The following is a 21,092-nucleotide window of genomic DNA, read 5'->3' as shown; positions in this document are numbered from 1 at the left end:
GTTTCCTTTATTGCTTGCTCAATATACAGATTGAATAACATCGGGGATAGGCTACAAGCCTGTCTCACTCCCTTCCCAACGACTACTTCCCTTTCATGTCCCTTGACTCTTATAACTGGCATCTGCTTTCTGTACAAATTGTAAATAGCCTTTCGCTCTCTGTATTTTATCCCTGCCACCTTCAGAATTTGAAAGAGAGTATTGCAGTCAATATTGTCAAAAGCTTTCACTAAGTCTACAAATGCTAGAAACGTAGGTTTGCCTTTCCTTAATCTTTCTTCTAAGATAAGTCATAGGGTCAGTATTGCCTCACATGTTCCAACATGTCTACGGAATCCAAACTGATCTTCCCCGAGGTCGGTTTCTATAAGTTTTTCCATTCGTCTGTAAAGAATTCGCGTTAGTATTTTACAGCTGTGGCTTATTAAACTGATTGTTCAGTAATTTTCACATTTGTCAACACCTGCTTTCTTTGGGATTGGGATTATTATATTCTTCTTGAAGTCTGAGGGTATTTCGCCTGTCTCATACATCTTGCTCACCAGATGGTAGAGTTTTGTCAGGACTGGTTCCCCCAAGGTTGTCAGTAGTTCTAATGGAATGTTGTCTACTCCGGGGGGCCTTGTTTCGACTCAGGTCTTTCAGTGCTCTGTCAAACTCTTCACACAATATCATATCTCCCATTTCATCTTCATCTATATCCTCTTCCATTTCCATAATATTGTCCTCAAGTACATCACCCTTGTATAGGCCCTCTATATACTCCTTCCACCTTTCTGCTTTCCCTTCTTTGCTTTGAACTGGGTTTCCATCAAAGCTGTTGATATTCATGCAAGTCGTTCTCGTTTCTCCAAAGGTCTCTTTAATTTTCCTGTAGGCAGTATCTATCTTACCCTTAGTGAGATAAGCCTCTACATCATTACATTTGTCCTCTAGCCATCCCTGCTTAGCCATTTTGCACTTCCTGTCGATATCATTTCTGAGACATTTGTATTCCTTTTTGCCTGCTTCATTTAGTGCATTTTTATATTTTCTCCTTTCATCAATTAAATTCAATATTTCTTCTGTTACCCAAGGGTTTCTACTAGCCCTCGTCTTTTTACCTCTTTTATCCTCTGCTGCCTTCACTATTTCATCCCTCAAAGCTACCCATTCTTCTTCTACTGTATTTCTTTCCCCCATTCCTGTCAACTGTTCCCTTATGCTCTCCCTGAAACTCTGTACAATCTCTGGTTCTTTCAGTTCATCCAGGTCCCATCTCCTTAAATTCCCACCTTTTTGCAGTTTCTTCAGTTTAAATCTACAGTTCTTAACCAATAGATTGTGGTCAGAGTCCACATCTGCCCCTGGAAATGTCTTACAATTTAAAACCTGGTTCCTAAATCTCTGTCTTACCATTATATAATCTATCTGATACCTTTTAGTATCTCCAGGGTTCTGTATACAACCTTCTTTGATGATTCTTAAACCAAGTATTAGCTATGATTAAGTTATGCTCTGCGCAAAATTCTATCAGGCGGATTCCTCTTTCGTTTCTTACCCCCCAATCCATATTCACCTACTATGTTTCCTTCTCTCCCTTTTCCTACTGACGAATTCCAGTCACCCATGACTATTAAATTTTCGTCTCCCTTCACTACCTGAATAATTTCTTTTATTTCATCAATTTCTTCGTCTACTGCAGAGCTAGTTGGCATATAAACTTGTACTACTGTAGTAGGTGTGAGCTTCGTGTCTATCTTGGCCACAATAATGCGTTCACTATGCTGTTTGTAGTAGCTTACCCGTACACCTATTTTTTTATTCATTATTAAACCTACTCCTGCACTACACCTATTTGATTTTGTATTTATAACCCTGTATTCACCTGACCAGAAGTCTTGTTCCTCCTGCCACCGAACTTCACTAATTCCCACTATATCTAACTTTAACCTATCCATTTCCCTTTTTAAATTTTCTAACCTACCTGCCCGATTAAGGGATCTGACATTCCACACTCCGATCCGTAGAACACCAGTTTTCTTTCTCCTGATAACAACGTCCTCTTGAGTAGTCCCTGTCCGGAGATCCGAATGGGGGACTATTTTACCTCCGGAATATTTTACTCAAGAGGACACCATCATCACTTAATCATACAGTAAAGCTGCGTGCCCTCAGGAAAAATTACGGCTGTAGTTTCCCCTTGCTTTCAGCCGTTCGCAGTACCAGAACAACAAGGCCATTTTGGTTAGTGTTACAAGGCCAGATCAGTCAATCATCCAGACTGTTGCCCCTGCAACTACTGAAAAGGCTGCTGCCCCTTTTCAGGAACCACACATTTGTCTGGCCTCTCAACAGATACCCCTCCGTTGTGGTTGCACCTACAGTACGGCTATCTGTATCATTGAGGCACGCAAGCCCTGGGGGGGGGGGGGGGGGGGGGGGGAGACATACATTACACACATGGAAATCACAGTTTTACCGTGTTTGGAGAAACAGAACATAAAATTTATCATTTCAGCTTCAGTAAACACTATAACTAACACTTACCTTGTTGTTCGTTTGCAGTGAACAGGACCAGTGAATACCCTGACAAATACTCTGATATAGAAATCAACACTAAGTGAGAGCAGAGGAACAATGTATCGTCCATAACGATTTGCGTGGGCTTCAATACACTGCAGTAGTATCCTCAGTGCCTATAAAAAATAATTTTTCTTCTTTAATCATACTACTAAAGGAAAGTAAAAACAGAATGTTTACACATACTTATTTAAGCACCACTACAAATTTCCACCGCATAATATTCAAAGCTTATGCATAAAATCCTCATGTGCCTGAGTAACTCATATGGGAAATGCACTGCCCATGAAAGGCAAGGTTCCAGGTGCAAGTCATGAAAGAGTACACAGTTTTCATCAATAACAAAGTTTCAAAACAGTGCATACTTCACTGAAGAGATAAAAAAACTCATTATCTTGCATTCTTATCTGATGCACCTGCTGTGTTTACCTCCCTCATTTCTATCCTATGCATCTGCTTGTCCCTCCAGGCTGCCTTCTTCCCTCGCCCACTCCACCTGACATAAGCCCACTCACCCTGCACTCTATTCAGTCACACTTTCACACTTCTCTCTCTCTGTGTGTGTGTGTGTGGGGGGGGGGGGGGGGGGGTGTTGATGAATGTTACTCATAAATTAACTACGTTCCACCAGGACTTTCCATTACCAAGCATAATTTAGTATGTCATACTTGATAAATGTGAATGTCTTTTAATCGTGCATGTCTGCAACTTGACATGTCTTCTTTATGGTAAGTAGCAATCTATCTTTTCGTACATTGTTGATATTCCTACCTGGAGTTTCCATTATTTAATAACTAAAAGAGTGTGTCAGATGTGAAAGTAAATTAGTGTGTGTCCCACAATATATTAAATAGCCATTATGCTCATTATATACATAAACTGGTCTGGTGAGGCCTTGTTGAAACACAATGTCGTTTCTATCATTATAGCACCAATAACATTGTAGCTTTAGTATCCTGAATCAAAGGCGTAGGAAAAGGGAATCATCCAAGCTCTCACCAGATGGTATCGAGGAAATGGGGCAAGACATTTGGCTATTTTGCAACATACAGCAGGGGAACCACTACTGGCAACTTCAATGGGCAAAGCCTCTATCTCCGAAGCAGAATAAAATGAGCTGCACAGAAGTTCACTGTTTATGTTATTCATTGACTTTTGAAATATTTGGTACATTTGTTCACTCTTGACAATCTTGCATTAAGTGAACTTGTTCTTTGAGCACAGCTCTCTTCTATCAGTCACATAACAAATTCAGTAATGAAGTACCTCATGGGATACTTAAATGGCAACAAGGCTTCAACACTAGTACATTTTCAACTACTTCATTATGGATCCAAAGTTTTTTATGTGAGTTAACAAAAGTTGATGCTGCAATAGTAAAAGCAGTATGAGCTCCTTTTGAATTCCCTGAAGCAGTAAAAGGTGGCATCAGTTCCACCTGTTCCTCCATTAGTGAATTTCAACAAACTGAAGGAGAGTTTGGAATTCTACCTCTGTCACTGTATGCTGTATTGCTAGGTAAGTAGTGCTGCTCACCGTAAGACATTACTGTTTTTATTAAGATTATGTCTTTCAACCTTGTCACATACATTGTACTATTACCAGTTTTGGTTTATACTCACATCACTATCAGATGACTGTTTAAACAATAAATGAGGACAGGGGATAGGAAATACCCCTTTCTTCTTTATTTTTATTGAGATTGTCTAATCATGACTTGGCAATAATTTGAAACTGGCAGTGATACCATTTGTGAGACCTCAGGCTGAAATATTAATTTAAAAAATTATTTGCATACATCTACAGTTTTTGAGTATGTACATTAGTCATCAAACTCAACTATCAGCCATCTTACCAAGATTCAGTTAATGTTACAAAAAAAAGGTCATTCCTATTTGGTCCTTGCAGGCTTCATTTGACAGTGTAACTTCAACTGCATGGCTTTCATGGAATCATTCATACATGATGCATTAGTGTACATGGCACCTGGTCGCAAGTGCATTATGGCATTAAGAGTTTTGGACTTAAGTCTCAGCGAAATCCTCACATTGCCCAGGCTGTCTCATAAAGTAGCCTCTGTGGTGCAATGAGCACCTGACAAAAATTTCACAAATTTATGAAAATCAAAATTTTCTTCATCGGTCATTGTCTTTCACAGTAAACATGCAGCCACTGCAAAATAAGGTGGTATTAGTTGTCCAGAATCAGTAGTCACCAACAACAAAGAGTGTGTAGTTTGCAGTCACTCAAACTCAATCAGTTCTCCGTAAGTCAGTATTTAGCCATTTTATATGTTGTAAAAAAGTGCTACTCAGTATACATGATCATCATCATCATTTAAGACTGATTATGCCTTTCAGCGTTCAGTCTGGAGCATAGCCCCCCCTTATACAGTTCCTCCACGATCCCCTATTCAGTGCTAACATTGGTGCCTCTTCTGATGTTAAACCTATTACTTCAAAATCATTCTTAATCGAGTCCAGGTACCTTCTCCTCGGTCTGCCCCGACTCCTCCTACCCTCTACTGCTGAATCCATGAGTCAGGGTAACCTTGCTTCTCCCATGCGTGTAACATGACCCCACCATCTAAGCCTGTTCGCCCTGACTGCTACATCTATAGAGTTCATTCCCAGTTTTTCTTTGATTTCCTCATTGTGGACACCCTCCTGCCATTGTTCCCGTCTACTAGTACCTGCAATCATCCTAGCTACTTTCATTTCCGTAACCTCAACCTTGTTGATAAGATAACCTGAATCTACCCAGCTTTTGCTCCCATACAACAAAGTTGGTCGAAAGATTGAACGGTGCACAGATAACTTAGTCTTGGTACTGAGTATACACAATGTCAAAATCAGTTGCAGATGCCTTGTCTGGAGTGTTATCACATTTACAGAGAGTGGAATGTTTCCCTATATATATATATATATATATATATATATATATAGTTATAATAGAAGGAAACATTCCACGAAGGAAAAATATATCTAAAGACAAAGATGATGTGACTTACCAAATGAAAGTGCTGGCAGGTCGACAGACACACAAATGAACACAAACATACACACAAAATTCAAGCTTTCGCAACAAACTGTTGCCTCATCAGGAAAGAGGGAAGGAGAGGGAAAGACGAAAGGATGTGGGTTTTAAGGGAGAGGGTAAGGAGTCATTCCAGTCCCGGGAGCGGAAAGACTTACCTTAGGGGGAAAAAAGGACGGGTACACCCTCGCACACACACACACACACATATCCATCCACACATATACAGACACAAGCAGACATATTTAAAGATCAATATATTAAACATATTAAATATGTCTGCTTGTGTCTGTATATGTGTGGATGGATATGTGTGTGTGTGCGAGTGTGTACCCGTCCTTTTTTCCCCCTAAGGTAAGTCTTTCCGCTCCCGGGACTGGAATGACTCCTTACCCTCTCCCTTAAAACCCACATCCTTTCGTCTTTCCCTCTCCTTCCCTCTTTCCTGATGAGGCAACAGTTTGTTGCGAAAGCTTGAATTTTGTGTGTCGACAGACACACAAACAAACACAAACATACACACAAAATCCAAGCTTTCGCAACCAACGGTTGCCTCGTCAGGAAAGAGGGAAGGAGAAGGAAAGACAAAAGGATATGGGTTTTAAGGGAGAGGGTAAGGAGTCATTCCAATCCCGGGAGCGGAAAGACTTACCTTAGGGGGAAAAAAGGACAGGTATACACTCGCACACACACACATATCCATCCACACATACACAGACACAAGCAGACATTTGTAAAGGCAAAGAGTTTGGACAGAGATGTCAGTCGGGACGGAAGTACAGAGGCAAAGATGATGTTGAAAGACAGGTGAGGTATGAGCGGCGGCAGATTGAAATTAGAAATTAGCGGAGATTGAGGCCTGGCGGATAGCGAGAAGAGAGGATATGCTGAAGGGCAAGTTCCCATCTCCGGAGTTCTGACAGGTTGGTGTTAGTGGGAAGTATCCAGATAACCCGGACGGTGTAACACTGTGCCAAGATGTGCTGGCCGTGCACCAAGGCATGTTTAGCCACAGGGTGATCCTCATTACCAACAAACACTGTCTGCCTGTGTCCATTCATGCGAATGGACAGTTTGTTGCTGGTCATTCCCACATAGAATGCATCACAGTGTAGGCAGGTCAGTTGGTAGATCACGTGGGTGCTTTCACACGTGGCTCTGCCTTTGATTGTGTACACCTTCCGGCTTACAGGACTGGAGTAGGTGGTGGTGGGAGGGTGCATGGGACAGGTTTTACACCGGGGGCGGTTACAAGGGTAGGAGCCAGAGGGTAGGGAAGGCGGTTTGGGGATTTCATAGGGATGAACCAAGAGGTTACGAAGGTTAGGTGGACGGCGGAAAGACACTCTTGGTGGAGTGGGGAGGATTTCATAAAGGATGGATCTCATTTCAGGGCAGGATTTGAGGAAGTTGTATCCCTGCTGGAGAGCCACATTCAGAATCTGATCCAGTCCCGGAAAGTATCCTGTCACAAGTGGGGCACTTTTGTGGTTCTTCTGTGGGAGGTTCTGGGTTTGAGAGGATGAGGAAGTGGCTCTGGTTATTTGCTTCTGTACCAGGTCGGGAGGGTAGTTGCGGGATGCAAAAGCTGTTGTCAGGTTGTTGGTGTAATGCCTCAGGGATTCCGGACTGGAGCAGATTCGTTTGCCACGAAGACCTAGGCTGTAGGGAAGGGACCGTTTGATGTGGAATGGGTGGCAGCTGTCGTAATGGAGGTACTGTTGCTTGTTGGTGGGTTTGATGTGGACGGACGTGTGAAGCTGCCCATTGGACAGGTGAAGGTCAACATCAAGGAAAGTGGCATGGGATTTGGAGTAGGACCAGGTGAATCTGATGGAACCAAAGGAGTTGAGGTTGGAGAGGAAATTCTGGAGTTCTTCTTCACTGTGAGTCCAGATCATGAAGATGTCATCAATAAATCTGTACCAAACTTTGGGTTGGCAGGCCTGGGTAACCAAGAAGGCTTCCTCTAAGCGACCCATGAATAGGTTGGCGTACGAGGGGGCCATCCTGGTACCCATGGCTGTTCCCTTTAATTGTTGGTATGTCTGGTTTTCAAAAGTGAAGAAGTTGTGGGTCAGGATGAAGCTGGCTAAGGTAATGAGGAAAGAGGTTTTAGGTAGGGTGGCAGGTGATCGGCGTGAAAGGAAGTGCTCCATCGCAGCGAGGCCCTGGACGTGCGGGATATTTGTGTATAAGGAAGTGGCATCAATGGTTACAAGGATGGTTTCTGGGGGTAACGGACTGGGTAAGGATTCCAGGCGTTCGAGAAAGTGGTTGGTGTCTTTGATGAAGGATGGGAGACTGCATGTAATGGGTTGAAGGTGTTGATCCACGTAGGCAGAGATACGTTCTGTGGGGGCTTGGTAACCAGCTACAATGGGGCGGCCGGGATGATTGGGTTTGTGAATTTTAGGGAGAAGGTAGAAGGTAGGGGTGCGGGGTGTCGGTGGGGTCAGGAGGTTGATGGAGTCAGGTGAAAGGTTTTGTAGGGGGCCTAAGGTTCTGAGGATTCCTTGAAGCTCTGCCTGGACATCAGGAATGGGATTACCTTGGCAAACTTTGTATGTGGTGTTGTCTGAAAGCTGACGCAGTCCCTCAGCCACGTACTCCCGACGATCAAGTACCACGGTCGTGGAACCCTTGTCCGCCGGAAGAATGACGATGGACCGGTCAGCCTTCAGATCACGGATAGCCTGGGCTTCAGCAGTGGTGATGTTGGGAGTAGGATTAAGGTTTTTTAAGAAGGATTGAGAGGCAAGGCTGGAAGTCAGAAATTCCTGGAAGGTTTGGAGAGGGTGATTTTGAGGAAGAGGAGGTGGGTCCCGCTGTGACGGAGGACGGAACTGTTCCAGGCAGGGTTCAATTTGGATAGTGTCTCGGGGAGTCGGATTAGGATCATTTTTCTTCGTGGCAAAGTGATACTTCCAGCAGAGAGTACGAGTGTAGGACAGTAAATCTTTGACGAGGGCTGTTTGGTTGAATCTGGGAGTGGGGCTGAAGGTGAGGCCTTTGGATAGGACAGAGGTTTCGGATTGGGAGAGAGGTTTGGAGGAAAGGTTAACTACTGAATTAGGGTGTTGTGATGCCAGATTGTGTTGATCGGAATTTTGAGGTTTTGGAGGGAGTGGAGCTGGAAGTGGGAGATTGAGTAGATGGGAGAGACTGGGTTTGTGTGCAATGAGAGGTGGTTGAGGTTTGCTGGAAAGGTTGTGAAGGGTGAGTGAGTTGCCTTTCCGGAGGTGGGAAACCAGGAGATTGGATAGTTTTTTGAGGTGAAGGGTGGCATGCTGTTCTAATTGGCGGTTGGCCTGTAGGAGGATGCTCTGAATAGCCGGTGTGGACGTGGGAGAGGAAAGATTGAGGACTTTTATTAAGGATAGGAGTTGACGGGTGTGTTCATTGGCTGAGTTGATGTGTAGGTGAAGGATTAGGTGGGTGAGGGCAATGGATTGTTCAGTTTGGAACTGGTATAGGGACTGATGGAAAGAAGGGTTCAAGGAATCCTCAGAACCTTAGGCCCCCTACAAAACCTTTCACCTGACTCCATCAACCTCCTGACCCCACCGACACCCCGCACCCCTACCTTCTACCTTCTCCCTAAAATTCACAAACCCAATCATCCCGGCCGCCCCATTGTAGCTGGTTACCAAGCCCCCACAGAACGTATCTCTGCCTACGTGGATCAACACCTTCAACCCATTACATGCAGTCTCCCATCCTTCATCAAAGACACCAACCACTTTCTCGAACCCCTGGAATCCTTACCCAGTCCGTTACCCCCAGAAACCATCCTTGTAACCATTGATGCCACTTCCTTATACACAAATATCCCGCACGTCCAGGGCCTCGCTGCGATGGAGCACTTCCTTTCACGCCGATCACCTGCCACCCTACCTAAAACCTCTTTCCTCATTACCTTAGCCAGCTTCATCCTGACCCACAACTTCTTCACTTTTGAAAACCAGACATACCAACAATTAAAGGGAACAGCCATGGGTACCAGGATGGCCCCCTCGTACGCCAACCTATTCATGGGTCGCTTAGAGGAAGCCTTCTTGGTTACCCAGGCCTGCCAACCCAAAGTTTGGTACAGATTTATTGATGACATCTTCATGATCTGGACTCACAGTGAAGAAGAACTCCAGAATTTCCTCTCCAACCTCAACTCCTTTGGTTCCATCAGATTCACCTGGTCCTACTCCAAATCCCATGCCACTTTCCTTGATGTTGACCTTCACCTGTCCAATGGGCAGCTTCACACGTCCGTCCACATCAAACCCACCAACAAGCAACAGTACCTCCATTACGACAGCTGCCACCCATTCCACATCAAACGGTCCCTTCCCTACAGCCTAGGTCTTCGTGGCAAACGAATCTGCTCCAGTCCGGAATCCCTGACGCATTACACCAACAACCTGACAACAGCTTTCGCATCCCGCAACTACCCTCCCGACCTGGTACAGAAGCAAATAACCAGAGCCACTTCCTCATCCTCTCAAACCCAGAACCTCCCACAGAAGAACCACAAAAGTGCCCCACTTGTGACAGGATACTTTCCGGGACTGGATCAGATTCTGAATGTGGCTCTCCAGCAGGGATACAACTTCCTCAAATCCTGCCCTGAAATGAGATCCATCCTTCATGAAATCCTCCCCACTCCACCAAGAGTGTCTTTCCGCCGTCCACCTAACCTTCGTAACCTCTTGGTTCATCCCTATGAAATCCCCAAACCGCCTTCCCTACCCTCTGGCTCCTACCCTTGTAACCGCCCCCGGTGTAAAACCTGTCCCATGCACCCTCCCACCACCACCTACTCCAGTCCTGTAAGCCGGAAGGTGTACACAATCAAAGGCAGAGCCACGTGTGAAAGCACCCACGTGATCTACCAACTGACCTGCCTACACTGTGATGCATTCTATGTGGGAATGACCAGCAACAAACTGTCCATTCGCATGAATGGACACAGGCAGACAGTGTTTGTTGGTAATGAGGATCACCCTGTGGCTAAACATGCCTTGGTGCACGGCCAGCACATCTTGGCACAGTGTTACACCGTCCGGGTTATCTGGATACTTCCCACTAACACCAACCTGTCAGAACTCCGGAGATGGGAACTTGCCCTTCAGCATATCCTCTCTTCTCGCTATCCGCCAGGCCTCAATCTCCGCTAATTTCTAATTTCAATCTGCCGCCGCTCATACCTCACCTGTCTTTCAACATCATCTTTGTCTCTGTACTTCCGTCCCGACTGACATCTCTGTCCAAACTCTTTGCCTTTACAAATGTCTGCTTGTGTCTGTGTATGTGTGGATGGATATGTGTGTGTGTGCGAGTGTATACCTGTCCTTTTTTCCCCCTAAGGTAAGTCTTTCCGCTCCCGGGATTGGAATGACTCCTTACCCTCTCCCTTAAAACCCATATCCTTTTGTCTTTCCTTCTCCTTCCCTCTTTCCTGACGAGGCAACCGTTGGTTGCGAAAGCTTGGATTTTGTGTGTATGTTTGTGTTTGTTTGTGTGTCTGTCGACCTGCCAGCACTTTCATTTGGTAAGTCACATCATCTTTGTTTTTAAATATATTTTTCCTTCGTGGAATGTTTCCTTCTATTATAACTATATATATATATATATATATATGGTTATAATAGAAGGAAACATTCCACGAAGGAAAAATATACTTAAAAACAAAGATGATGTGACTTACCAAATGAAAGTGCTGGCAGATCGACAGACACACAAACGAACACAAACATACACACAAAATTCAAGCATTCGCAACAAACTGTTGCGTAACCTCTTAGTTCATCCCTATGAAATCCCCAAACCACCTTCCCTACCCTCTGGCTCCTACCCTTGTAACCGCCCCCGGTGTAAAACCTGTCCCATGCACCCTCCCACCACCACCTACTCCAGTCCTGTAACCCGGAAGGTGTACACGATCAAAGGCAGAGCCACGTGTGAAAGCACCCACGTAATCTACCAACTGACCTGCCTACACTGTGATGCATTCTATGTGGGAATGACCAGCAACAAACTGTCCATTCGCATGAATGGACACAGGCAGACAGTGTTTGTTGGTAATGAGGATCACCCTGTGGCTAAACATGCCTTGGTGCACGACCAGCACATCTTGGCGCAGTGTTACACCGTCCGGGTTATCTGGATACTTCCTACTAACACCAACCTATCCGAACTCCGGAGATGGGAACTTGCTCTTCAATATATCCTCTCTTCCCGTTATCCACCAGGCCTCAATCTCCGCTAATTTCAAGTTGCCGCCACTCATACCTCACCTGTCATTCAACAACATCTTTGCCTCTGCACTTCTGCCTCGACTGACATCTCTGCCCAAACTCTTTGTCTTTAAATATGTCTGCTTGTGTCTGTATATGTGTGGATTGATATGTCTGTGTGTGCGAGTGTATACCCGTCCTTTTTTCCCCCTAAGGTAAGTCTTTCCGCTCCCGGGACTGGAATGACTCCTTACCCTCTCCCTTAAAACCCACATCCTTTCGTCTTTCCCTCTCCTTCCCTCTTTCCTGATGAGGCAACAGTTTGTTGCGAAAGCTTGAATTTTGTGTGTATGTTTGTGTTCGTTTGTGTGTCTGTCGACCTGCCAGCACTTTCATTTGGTAAGTCACATCATCTTTGTTTTTAAGTATATATATATATATATAATAGAGGGAAACATTCCAGTGGGAAAAATATATTTAAAAAGAAAGATGATGAGACTTACCAAACAAAAGCGCTGGCAGGTCGATAGACACACAAACACACACAAACATACACACAAAATTCTAGCTTTCGCAACCAACGGTTGCCTCGTCAGGAAAGAGGGAAGGAGAAGGAAAGACAAAAGGATATGGGTTTTAAGGGAGAGGGTAAGGAGTCATTCCAATCCCGGGAGCGGAAAGACTTACCTTAGGGGGAAAAAAGGACAGGTATACACTCGCACACACACACACATATCCATCCGCATATACACAGACACAAGCAGACATTTGTAAAGGCAAAGAGTTTGGGCAGAGATGTCAGTCGAGGCGGAAGTATAGAGGCAAAGATGATGTTGAAAGACAGGTGAGGTATGAGCGGCGGCAAATTGAAATTAGAAATTAGCGGAGGTTGAGGCCTGGCGGATAGCGAGAAGAGAGGATATGCTGAAGGGCAAGTTCCCATCTCCGGAGTTCTGACAGGTTGGTGTTAGTGGGAAGTATCCAGATAACCCGGACGGTGTAACACTGTGCCAAGATGTGCTGGCCGTGCACCAAGGCATGTTTAGCCACAGGGTGATCCTCATTACCAACAAACACTGTCTGCCTGTGTCCATTCATGCGAATGGACAGTTTGTTGCTGGTCATTCCCACATAGAACGCTTCACAGTGTAGGCAGGTCAGTTGGTAAATCACGTGGGTGCTTTCACACGTGGCTCTGCCTTTGATCGTGTACACCTTCCGTGTTACACGACTGGAATAGGTGGTGGTGGGAGGGTGCATGGGACAGGTTTTACACCGGGGGCGGTTACAGGGGTAGGAGCCAGAAGGTAGGGAAGGTGGTTTGGGGATTTCATAGGGATGCACATCATTATCTACCTACACAAGTTCACCACAGGATCAACATAGCCCAGCTCTAACCAACCCTTTTTCGCTTTTTTCACACCAGACCTCCATTTGCTTTCTAGTTTTACCTTTATCTCTCCCCATATATTTTTATATTTATTTTCATTTTCATTTCAGCCTCGTGTTCCACTTTCCACCTTCCAGTACCATGTCACCCTCACAACACCTCCACAACGACCCCATTAAGTTTTATTTACATTTCCTCCGCAAACATGCCTTTGCCCTAGCCAGATTACACTCCGATATTTTATTTTCTCAGGCTTGTCTGACATTTGGCATCACCCCCAAAGGCCTCACACTTAAAGTTCCCATCTCTGGCTGCAACCCGTCTTTCCATCAGTCCCTATACCAGTTCCAAACCGAACAATCCATTGCCCTCACCCACCTAATCCTTCACCTACACATCCACTCAGCCAATCAACACACCCATCAACTCCTATCCTTAATAAAAGTCCTCAATCTTTCCTCTCCCACATCCACACCGGTTGTTCAGAGCATCCTCCTACAGGCCAACCGCAAATTAGAACAGCATGCCACCCTCCACCTTAAAAAACTATCCAATCTCCTGGTTTCCCACCTCCGGAAAGGCAACTCACTCACCCTTCACAACCTTTCCAGCAAACCTCAACCTCCTCTCATTGCACACAAACCCAGTCTCTCCCATCTACTCAATCTCCCACTTCCAGCTCCACTCCCTCCAAAACCTCAAAATTCTAATCAACACAATCTGGAACCACAACACCCCAATTCAGTAGTTAACCTTTCCTCCAAACCTCTCTCCCAATCCGAAACCTCTGTCCTATCCAAAGGCCTCACCTTCAGCCCCACTCCCAGATTTAACCAAACAGCCCTCGTCAAAGATTTACTGTCCTACACCCGTACTCTCTGCTGGAAATATCACTTTGCCACGAGGAAAAATGATCCTAATCCTACTCCTAAGATCCAACTCCCCAAGACACTATCCAAATTGAACCATGCCTGGAACAGTTCCGTCCTTCGTCACAGCGGGACCCACCTCCTCTTCCTCAAAATCACCCTCTCCTAACCTTCCAGGAATTTCTGACTTCCAGCCTTGCCTCTCAATCCTTCTTAAAAAACCTTAAACCTACTCCCAACATCACCACTGCTGAAGCCCAGGCCATCCGTGATCTGAAGGCTGACCAATCCATCGTCATTCTTCCGGCGGACAAGGGTTCCACGACTGTGGTACTTGATCGTCGGGAGTATGTGGCTGAGGGACTGCGTCAGCTTTCAGACAACACTACTTACAGAGTTTGCCAAGGTAATCCCATTCCTGATGTCCAGGCGGAGCTTCAAGGAATCCTCAGAACCTTAGGCCCCCTACAAAACCTTTCACCTGACTCCATCAACCTCCTGACCCCACCAACACCCCGCACCCCTACCTTCTACCTTCTTCCCAAAATTCACAAACCCAATCATCCCGGCCGTCCCATTGTAGCTGGTTACCAAGCCCCCACAGAACGCATCTCTGCCTACGTAGATCAACACCTTCAACCCATTACATGCAGTCTCCCATCCTTCATCAAAGACACCAACCACTTTCTCGAACGCCTGGAATCCCTACCCAGTCTGTTACCCCCGGAAACCATCCTTGTAACCATTGATGCCACTTCCTTATACACAAATATTCCGCATGTCCAGGGCCTCGCTGCGATGGAGCACTTCCTTTCACGCCGATCACCTGCCGCCCTACCTAAAACCTCTTTCCTCATTACCTTAGCCAGCTTCATCCTGACCCACAACTTCTTCACTTTTGAAAACCAGACATACCAACAATTAAAGGGAACAGCCATGGGTACCAGGATGGCCCCCTCGTACGCCAACCTATTCATGGGTCGCTTAGAGGAAGCCTTCTTGGTTACCCAGGCCTGCCAACCCAAAGTTTGGTACAGATTTATTGATGACATTTTCATGATCTGGACTCACAGTGAAGAAGAACTCCGGAATTTCCTCTCCAACCTCAACTCCTTTGGTTCCATCAGATTCACCTGGTCCTACTCTAAATACCATGCCACTTTCCTTGACGTTGACCTCCACCTGTCCAATGGCCAGCTTCACACATCCGTCCACATCAAACCCACCAACAAGCAACAGTACCTCCATTATGACAGCTGCCACCCATTCCACATCAAACGGTCCCTTCCCTACAGCCTAGGTCTTCGTGGCAAACGAATCTGCTCCAGTCCGGAATCCTTGAACCATTACACCAACAACCTGAAAACCGCTTTTGCATCCCGTAACTACCCTCCCGACCTGGTACAAAAGCAAATAACCAGAGCCACTTCCTCATCTCCTCAAACCCGGAACCTTCCACAGAAGAACCCCAAAACTGCCCCACTTGTGACAGGATACTTTCCGGGACTGGATCAGATTCTGAATGTGGCTCTCCAGCAGGGATACGACTTCCTCAAATCCTGCCCTGAAATGAGATCCATCCTTCATGAAATCCTCCCCACTCCACCAAGAGTGTCTTTCCACCATCCACCTAACCTTCGTAACCTCTAGCTCATCCCTATGAAATACCCAAACCACCTTCCCTACCCTCTGGCTCCTACCACTGTAACCGCCCCCGGTGTAAAACCTGTCCCATGCACCCTCCCACCACCACCTATTCCAGTCCTGTAACCCGGAAGGTGTACACGATCAAAGGCAGAGCCACGTGTGAAAGCACCCACGTGATTTACCAACTGACCTGCCTACACTGTGAAGCGTTCTATGTGGGAATGACCAGCAACAAACTGTCCATTCGCATGAATGGACACAGGCAGACAGTGTTTGTTGGTAATGAGGATCACCCTGTGGCTAAACATGCCTTGGTGCACGGCCAGCACATCTTGGCACAGTGTTACACCGTCCGGGTTATCTGGCTACTTCCCACTAACACCAACCTGTCAGAACTCCAGAGATGGGAACTTGCCCTTCAGCATATCCTCTCTTCTCGCTATCCGCCAGGCCTCAACCTCCGCTAATTTCTAATTTCAATTTGCCGCCGCTCATACCTCACCTGTCTTTCAACATCATCTTTGCCTCTATACTTCCGCCTCGACTGACATCTCTGCCCAAACTCTTTGCCTTTACAAATGTCTGCTTGTGTCTGTGTATATGCGGATGGATATGTGTGTGTGTGTGCGAGTGTATACCTGTCCTTTTTCCCCCCTAAGGTAAGTCTTTCCGCTCCCGGGATTGGAATGACTCCTTACCCTCTCCCTTAAAACCCATATCCTTTTGTCTTTCCTTCTCCTTCCCTCTTTCCTGACGAGGCAACCGTTGGTTGCGAAAGCTAGAATTTTGTGTGTATGTTTGTGTGTGTTTGTGTGTCTATCGACCTGCCAGCGCTTTTGTTTGGTAAGTCTCATCATCTTTATATATATATATACATATACTCTTTGCCTTTACAAATGTCTGCTTGTGTCTTGTATGTGTGGATGGATATGTGTGTGTGTGCGAGTGTATACCTGTCCTTTTTTCCCCCTAAGGTAAGTCTTTCCGCTCCCGGGATTGGAATGACTCCTTACCCTCTCCCTTAAAACCCATATCCTTTTGTCTTTCCTTCTCCTTCCCTCTTTCCTGACGAGGCAACCGTTGGTTGCGAAAGCTAGATTTTGTGTGTATGTTTGTGTTTGTTTGTGTGTCTATCGACCTGCCAGCGCTTTTGTTTGGTAAGTCTCATCATCTTTCTTTTTAAATATATTTTTCCCACGTGGAATGTTTCCCTCTAATATATATATATATATATATATATATATATATATATATATATATATATATATATATATATATATATAGAGAGAGAGAGAGAGAGAGAGAGAGAGAGAGAGAGGGAAACATTCCACGTGGGAAAAATATATCTAAAATGTATGTGTGTATGTTTGTGTGTCTATCGACCTGCCAGCACTTTTGTGTGTGTGTCTATATATATATATAATTGATAATATTAGACGGAAATATAGTATCTGACATGTACAGATTTAAAGTTTGATGTTTGTGGTAACAATACAAAGGTATCTGGAGAAATTAACTCGTGGTATTCTCAATGTGCCAACTAGTTTGAGGATACAGGCACCATTTGTGTCCTTTAAGACTGCTATTCAAAAAACTTGACATTAGCAGCTATAGTGCAAGTTGGTTCTTCAACTGGAGCATCAGTACCTACACTACATACTAAGTATCGACTTCCAGAACAAAGGATTACTTAAGCACACATTTGAGTGCGTAAAAGCAGTACACTACCTACTAGCCCCAAAAAACTTACAAGAACTGCAACTCTTCATAGGTAAGATCAGTCATTATAATAAATCTGTTCCTACAGTGGTCCAAATGACTTCCACTTAGGAAGGCATGAAGGCCTTTACAAAAGTAAAAAACAAACAAGGTATGCATACAGGTTAAGATGCTTTGATTGGCAGCAAACCAGATACCACCACAATAATTCCTTGAGCCAGTGATGTAAAGTACAGAATCTCTCATTGTTAAAAAGCCAGTTGTTGTACAATATCAGACCTTCTGACAGTTGTGTGCATCATCGAAAAGCTCAGAAATATTAGCATATTTATAATGTGTATGAGTCCTTGTGTTAAATAGCTCCCTGCATACCATATACATTAAAGGATAATCAACAGTCCCTCTAAAACAAAATGCATGAGACACTAAACATCAGAAACAACAACCAGTACAGGCCAGGAAATAAGCAAGTCTCCATTATTCTCAAGTTGAATGCATTGCAGTACAGTCTCCACTATTCTCAATTTGAATGCATTGCAGTACAAGTTATTGTCAGGAGTATCCTGGTATTAACAATGAGACTGAACAAGTAAGTATTGTGACACGGCTACCTGAACTTCAGAGTTTACTCTCACAACAATTTAACATGAATCACTAAAAAAAATTAAAAAGTGATACTGAAAAAGAAACAGAGTTCTTTAAAAATACACACAGAAACATTACTAAATAAGAAACACGATGAAACTGATACACAAGATAAAAATACATGCAACATTTTTATGTGCTATTGACACTAACCATTTCATGACATGCTCGTATCCTGAGAGATACAGCACCATATTTCACATAACAAGTCTCTGGTGTGTTTCCGGCAAGAACAGCCATGTCAGTGCTAGTGACAAGCAGAAGGCCACCATCAGCTACTGACTGTACAGCTGAATCTAAGAACTGAGAGGGGCACCCATATGGATCAAGGTCAATAGCATCAAATCTGTCTTTTGGATGCTTGTGTTGGTACATCAGCATGCTGAAAAAAGAGGAAGACTGAAAATATTACTGTTGGCCCTAACTCTTAATAATAATTATTGCAAAGTGTCAAAAAAACTTGCACTGAAATAAATGATGTATTAAGTACTAATATTATATTTACTATATATTATAATAAAAGAAAAACAACAAATACATAAAATGACAGTAAACAAATTATGCTTTGTTGAAGTTCAGAAAATAACTGCAGCAAAATGAATAGCAAATTTTAATTCACAGGACTACCCATCACTCTTGTAATATAGTCCTCAGAGGAGTAAGGAAGAAAAATAGAAAAGAAAATTATCCTTACCCTGCATCAGACTGTGTTGTAGTCACCAGTTCCTCTACTCCATTATGAGCTACATTTGTCCGAATGCTTTTGACAGCTTTCTCACTAATATCATTGGCCACGACCTCTTTTACCCCTGGAACTTCTTTAGCATAGCGAATGCTTCGCAGACCAGTTGCAGAAAGTGCTTCCAAGACTCTTATACCATTCTGAAACCAGTAAAACAGTTATTAACTCTTGCATCATAAGATTATAAACCTATGTATCATTCAAATATATCTATAAAATAATGCAAACACAAAATGTAATTTGCTCATTGTTTTTTATGTTCTCAGTGTCTGAATCCCATATACAGATGGATGCTATTATCTGTCAAGCTATACAAAGACTGCAGCAACTGTCTTAAAACATCAACTAACTTTCTCCTTGGATACATCAACATTGCAAATATCCCTGTCTGACTCCTGTTTTCCAGATACCACCCATGCTTGTGCTGCTAACTCAATCTGGTGAATCTTTTCGACTTGCTTAGCCACATGTCCTGCTTCCCTCAAATATGAATGTTTAGAATCTTTAAAGCCAGCAAAAACACAGCATCAGGAAACTTTCTCAGATGATCTTCACCCAGATGTACCTTAGTTGTCTCTACTATCTCAGTTCCATATCTAATACCAAACAAACTGCATCAGTCAAGATCCTAAGTTCCTTTACACTCAAAGAAAATTGGAAATTTCACTTTGTCATTCAACTTCAGAATCTTTCTAATGGAAAAGGTGACACAGAACCATAAATGAAGCAGTTTTCTGATGATCCCACTTTGATCAATGACTACTCCCACAGACCTCCTTCCCTTTTACAAATGTTCCAGAACTCTCTAATATTGCATGCCTTCACTATGTTCTCTATATTTTGTTCATCATGAATACATACTCATCTAGTGTTTTGCTTATCTATAGTACGATGTGTCATATCTGTAGTACTTTCATTTAAATTACTTGACCCTCTAGACCCACCCACGTCATTCAAAGAGTTGCGATACGTCTTTAAAGTGACATATGTGACAGGAATGGCAGATCCCTTAATCGGGCAGGTAGGTTAGAAAATTTAAAAAGGGAAATGGATAGGTTTAAGTTAGATATAGTGGGAATTAGTGAAGTTCGGTGGCAGGAGGAACAAGACTTCTGGTCAGATGACTACAGGGTTATAAACACAAAGTCAAATAGGGGTAATGCAGGAGTAGCTTTAATAATGAATAGGAAAGTAGGAATGCGGGTAAGCTACTACAAACAGCATAGTGAACGCATTATTGTGGCCAAGATAGACACGAAGCCCACACCTACTACAGTAGTACAAGTTTATATGCCAACTAGCTCTGCAGATGATGAAGAAATTGAAGAAATGTATGATGAAATAAAAGAAAAATTATTCAGATACTGAAGGGAGACGAAAATTTAATAGTCATGGGTGACTGGAATTCGAGTGTAGGAAAAGGGAGAGAAGGAAACGTAGTACGTGAATATGGATTGGGGCTAAGAAATGAAAGAGGAAGCCACCTGGTAGAATTTTGCACAGAGCACAACTTAATCATAGCTAACACTTGGTTTAAGAATCATGATAGAAGGTTGCGTACATGGAAGAACCCTGGAGATATTAAAAGGTATCAGACAGATTATATAATGGTAAGACAGAGATTTAGGAACCAGGTTTTAAATTGTATGACATTTCCAGGGGCAGATGTGGACTCTGGCCACAATCTATTGGTTATGACCTGTAGATTAAAACTGAAGAAACTGCAAAAAGGTGGGAATTTAAGGAGATGGGACCTGGATAAACTGAAAGAACCAGAGGTTGTACAGAGTTTCAGGGAGAGCATAAGGGATGACTAGAGGACAAATGTAAGGATGTAGAGGCTTATCTCACTAGGGGTAAGATAGATACTGCATACAGGAAAATTAAAGAGACCTTTGGAGAAAGGAGAACGACTTGCATGAATATCAAGAGCTTTGATGGAAACCCAGTTCTAAGCAAAGAAGGGAAAGCAGAAAGGTGGAAGGAGTATATAGAGGGTCTATACAAGGGCGATGTACTTGAGGACAATATTATGGAAATGGAAAAGGATGTAGATGAAGATGAAATGGGAGATACGATACTGCGTGAAGAGTTTGACAGAGCACTGAAAGACCTGAGTCGAAACAAGGCCCCCGGAGTAGACAACATTCCATTGGAACTACTGACGGCCTTGGGAGAGCCAGTCCTGACAAAACGCTACCATCTGGTGAGCAAGATGTATGAGACAGGCGAAATACCCTCAGACTTCA

At 43.9% G+C, this 21,092-nt stretch overlaps 1 protein-coding gene across 1 annotated transcript in view; it reads right to left on the bottom strand.

Annotated features, from left to right (window-relative positions):
• Positions 1-21,092, bottom strand: part of LOC126162531 (probable tRNA (guanine(26)-N(2))-dimethyltransferase) — an 82,638-nt gene that overhangs the window by 48,238 nt on the left and 13,308 nt on the right. Inside the window, exons 3-5 of the mRNA XM_049919103.1 lie at positions 18,796-18,983; positions 18,255-18,483; positions 2,530-2,678 (exon numbers count right to left, since the gene is read on the bottom strand). Coding sequence (XP_049775060.1) covers positions 2,530-2,678; positions 18,255-18,483; positions 18,796-18,983 — 566 coding nt within the window. The remainder of the gene's footprint in view (positions 1-2,529; positions 2,679-18,254; positions 18,484-18,795; positions 18,984-21,092) is intronic.

The sequence above is a fragment of the Schistocerca cancellata genome, chromosome 2 (genome assembly GCF_023864275.1).
Source record: "Schistocerca cancellata isolate TAMUIC-IGC-003103 chromosome 2, iqSchCanc2.1, whole genome shotgun sequence".
Classification (NCBI taxonomy): Eukaryota; Metazoa; Arthropoda; class Insecta; order Orthoptera; family Acrididae; genus Schistocerca; species Schistocerca cancellata.
The sequence above is the reverse complement of the archived record's forward strand: the minus strand, read 5'-3'. Positions and strand labels throughout refer to the sequence as shown.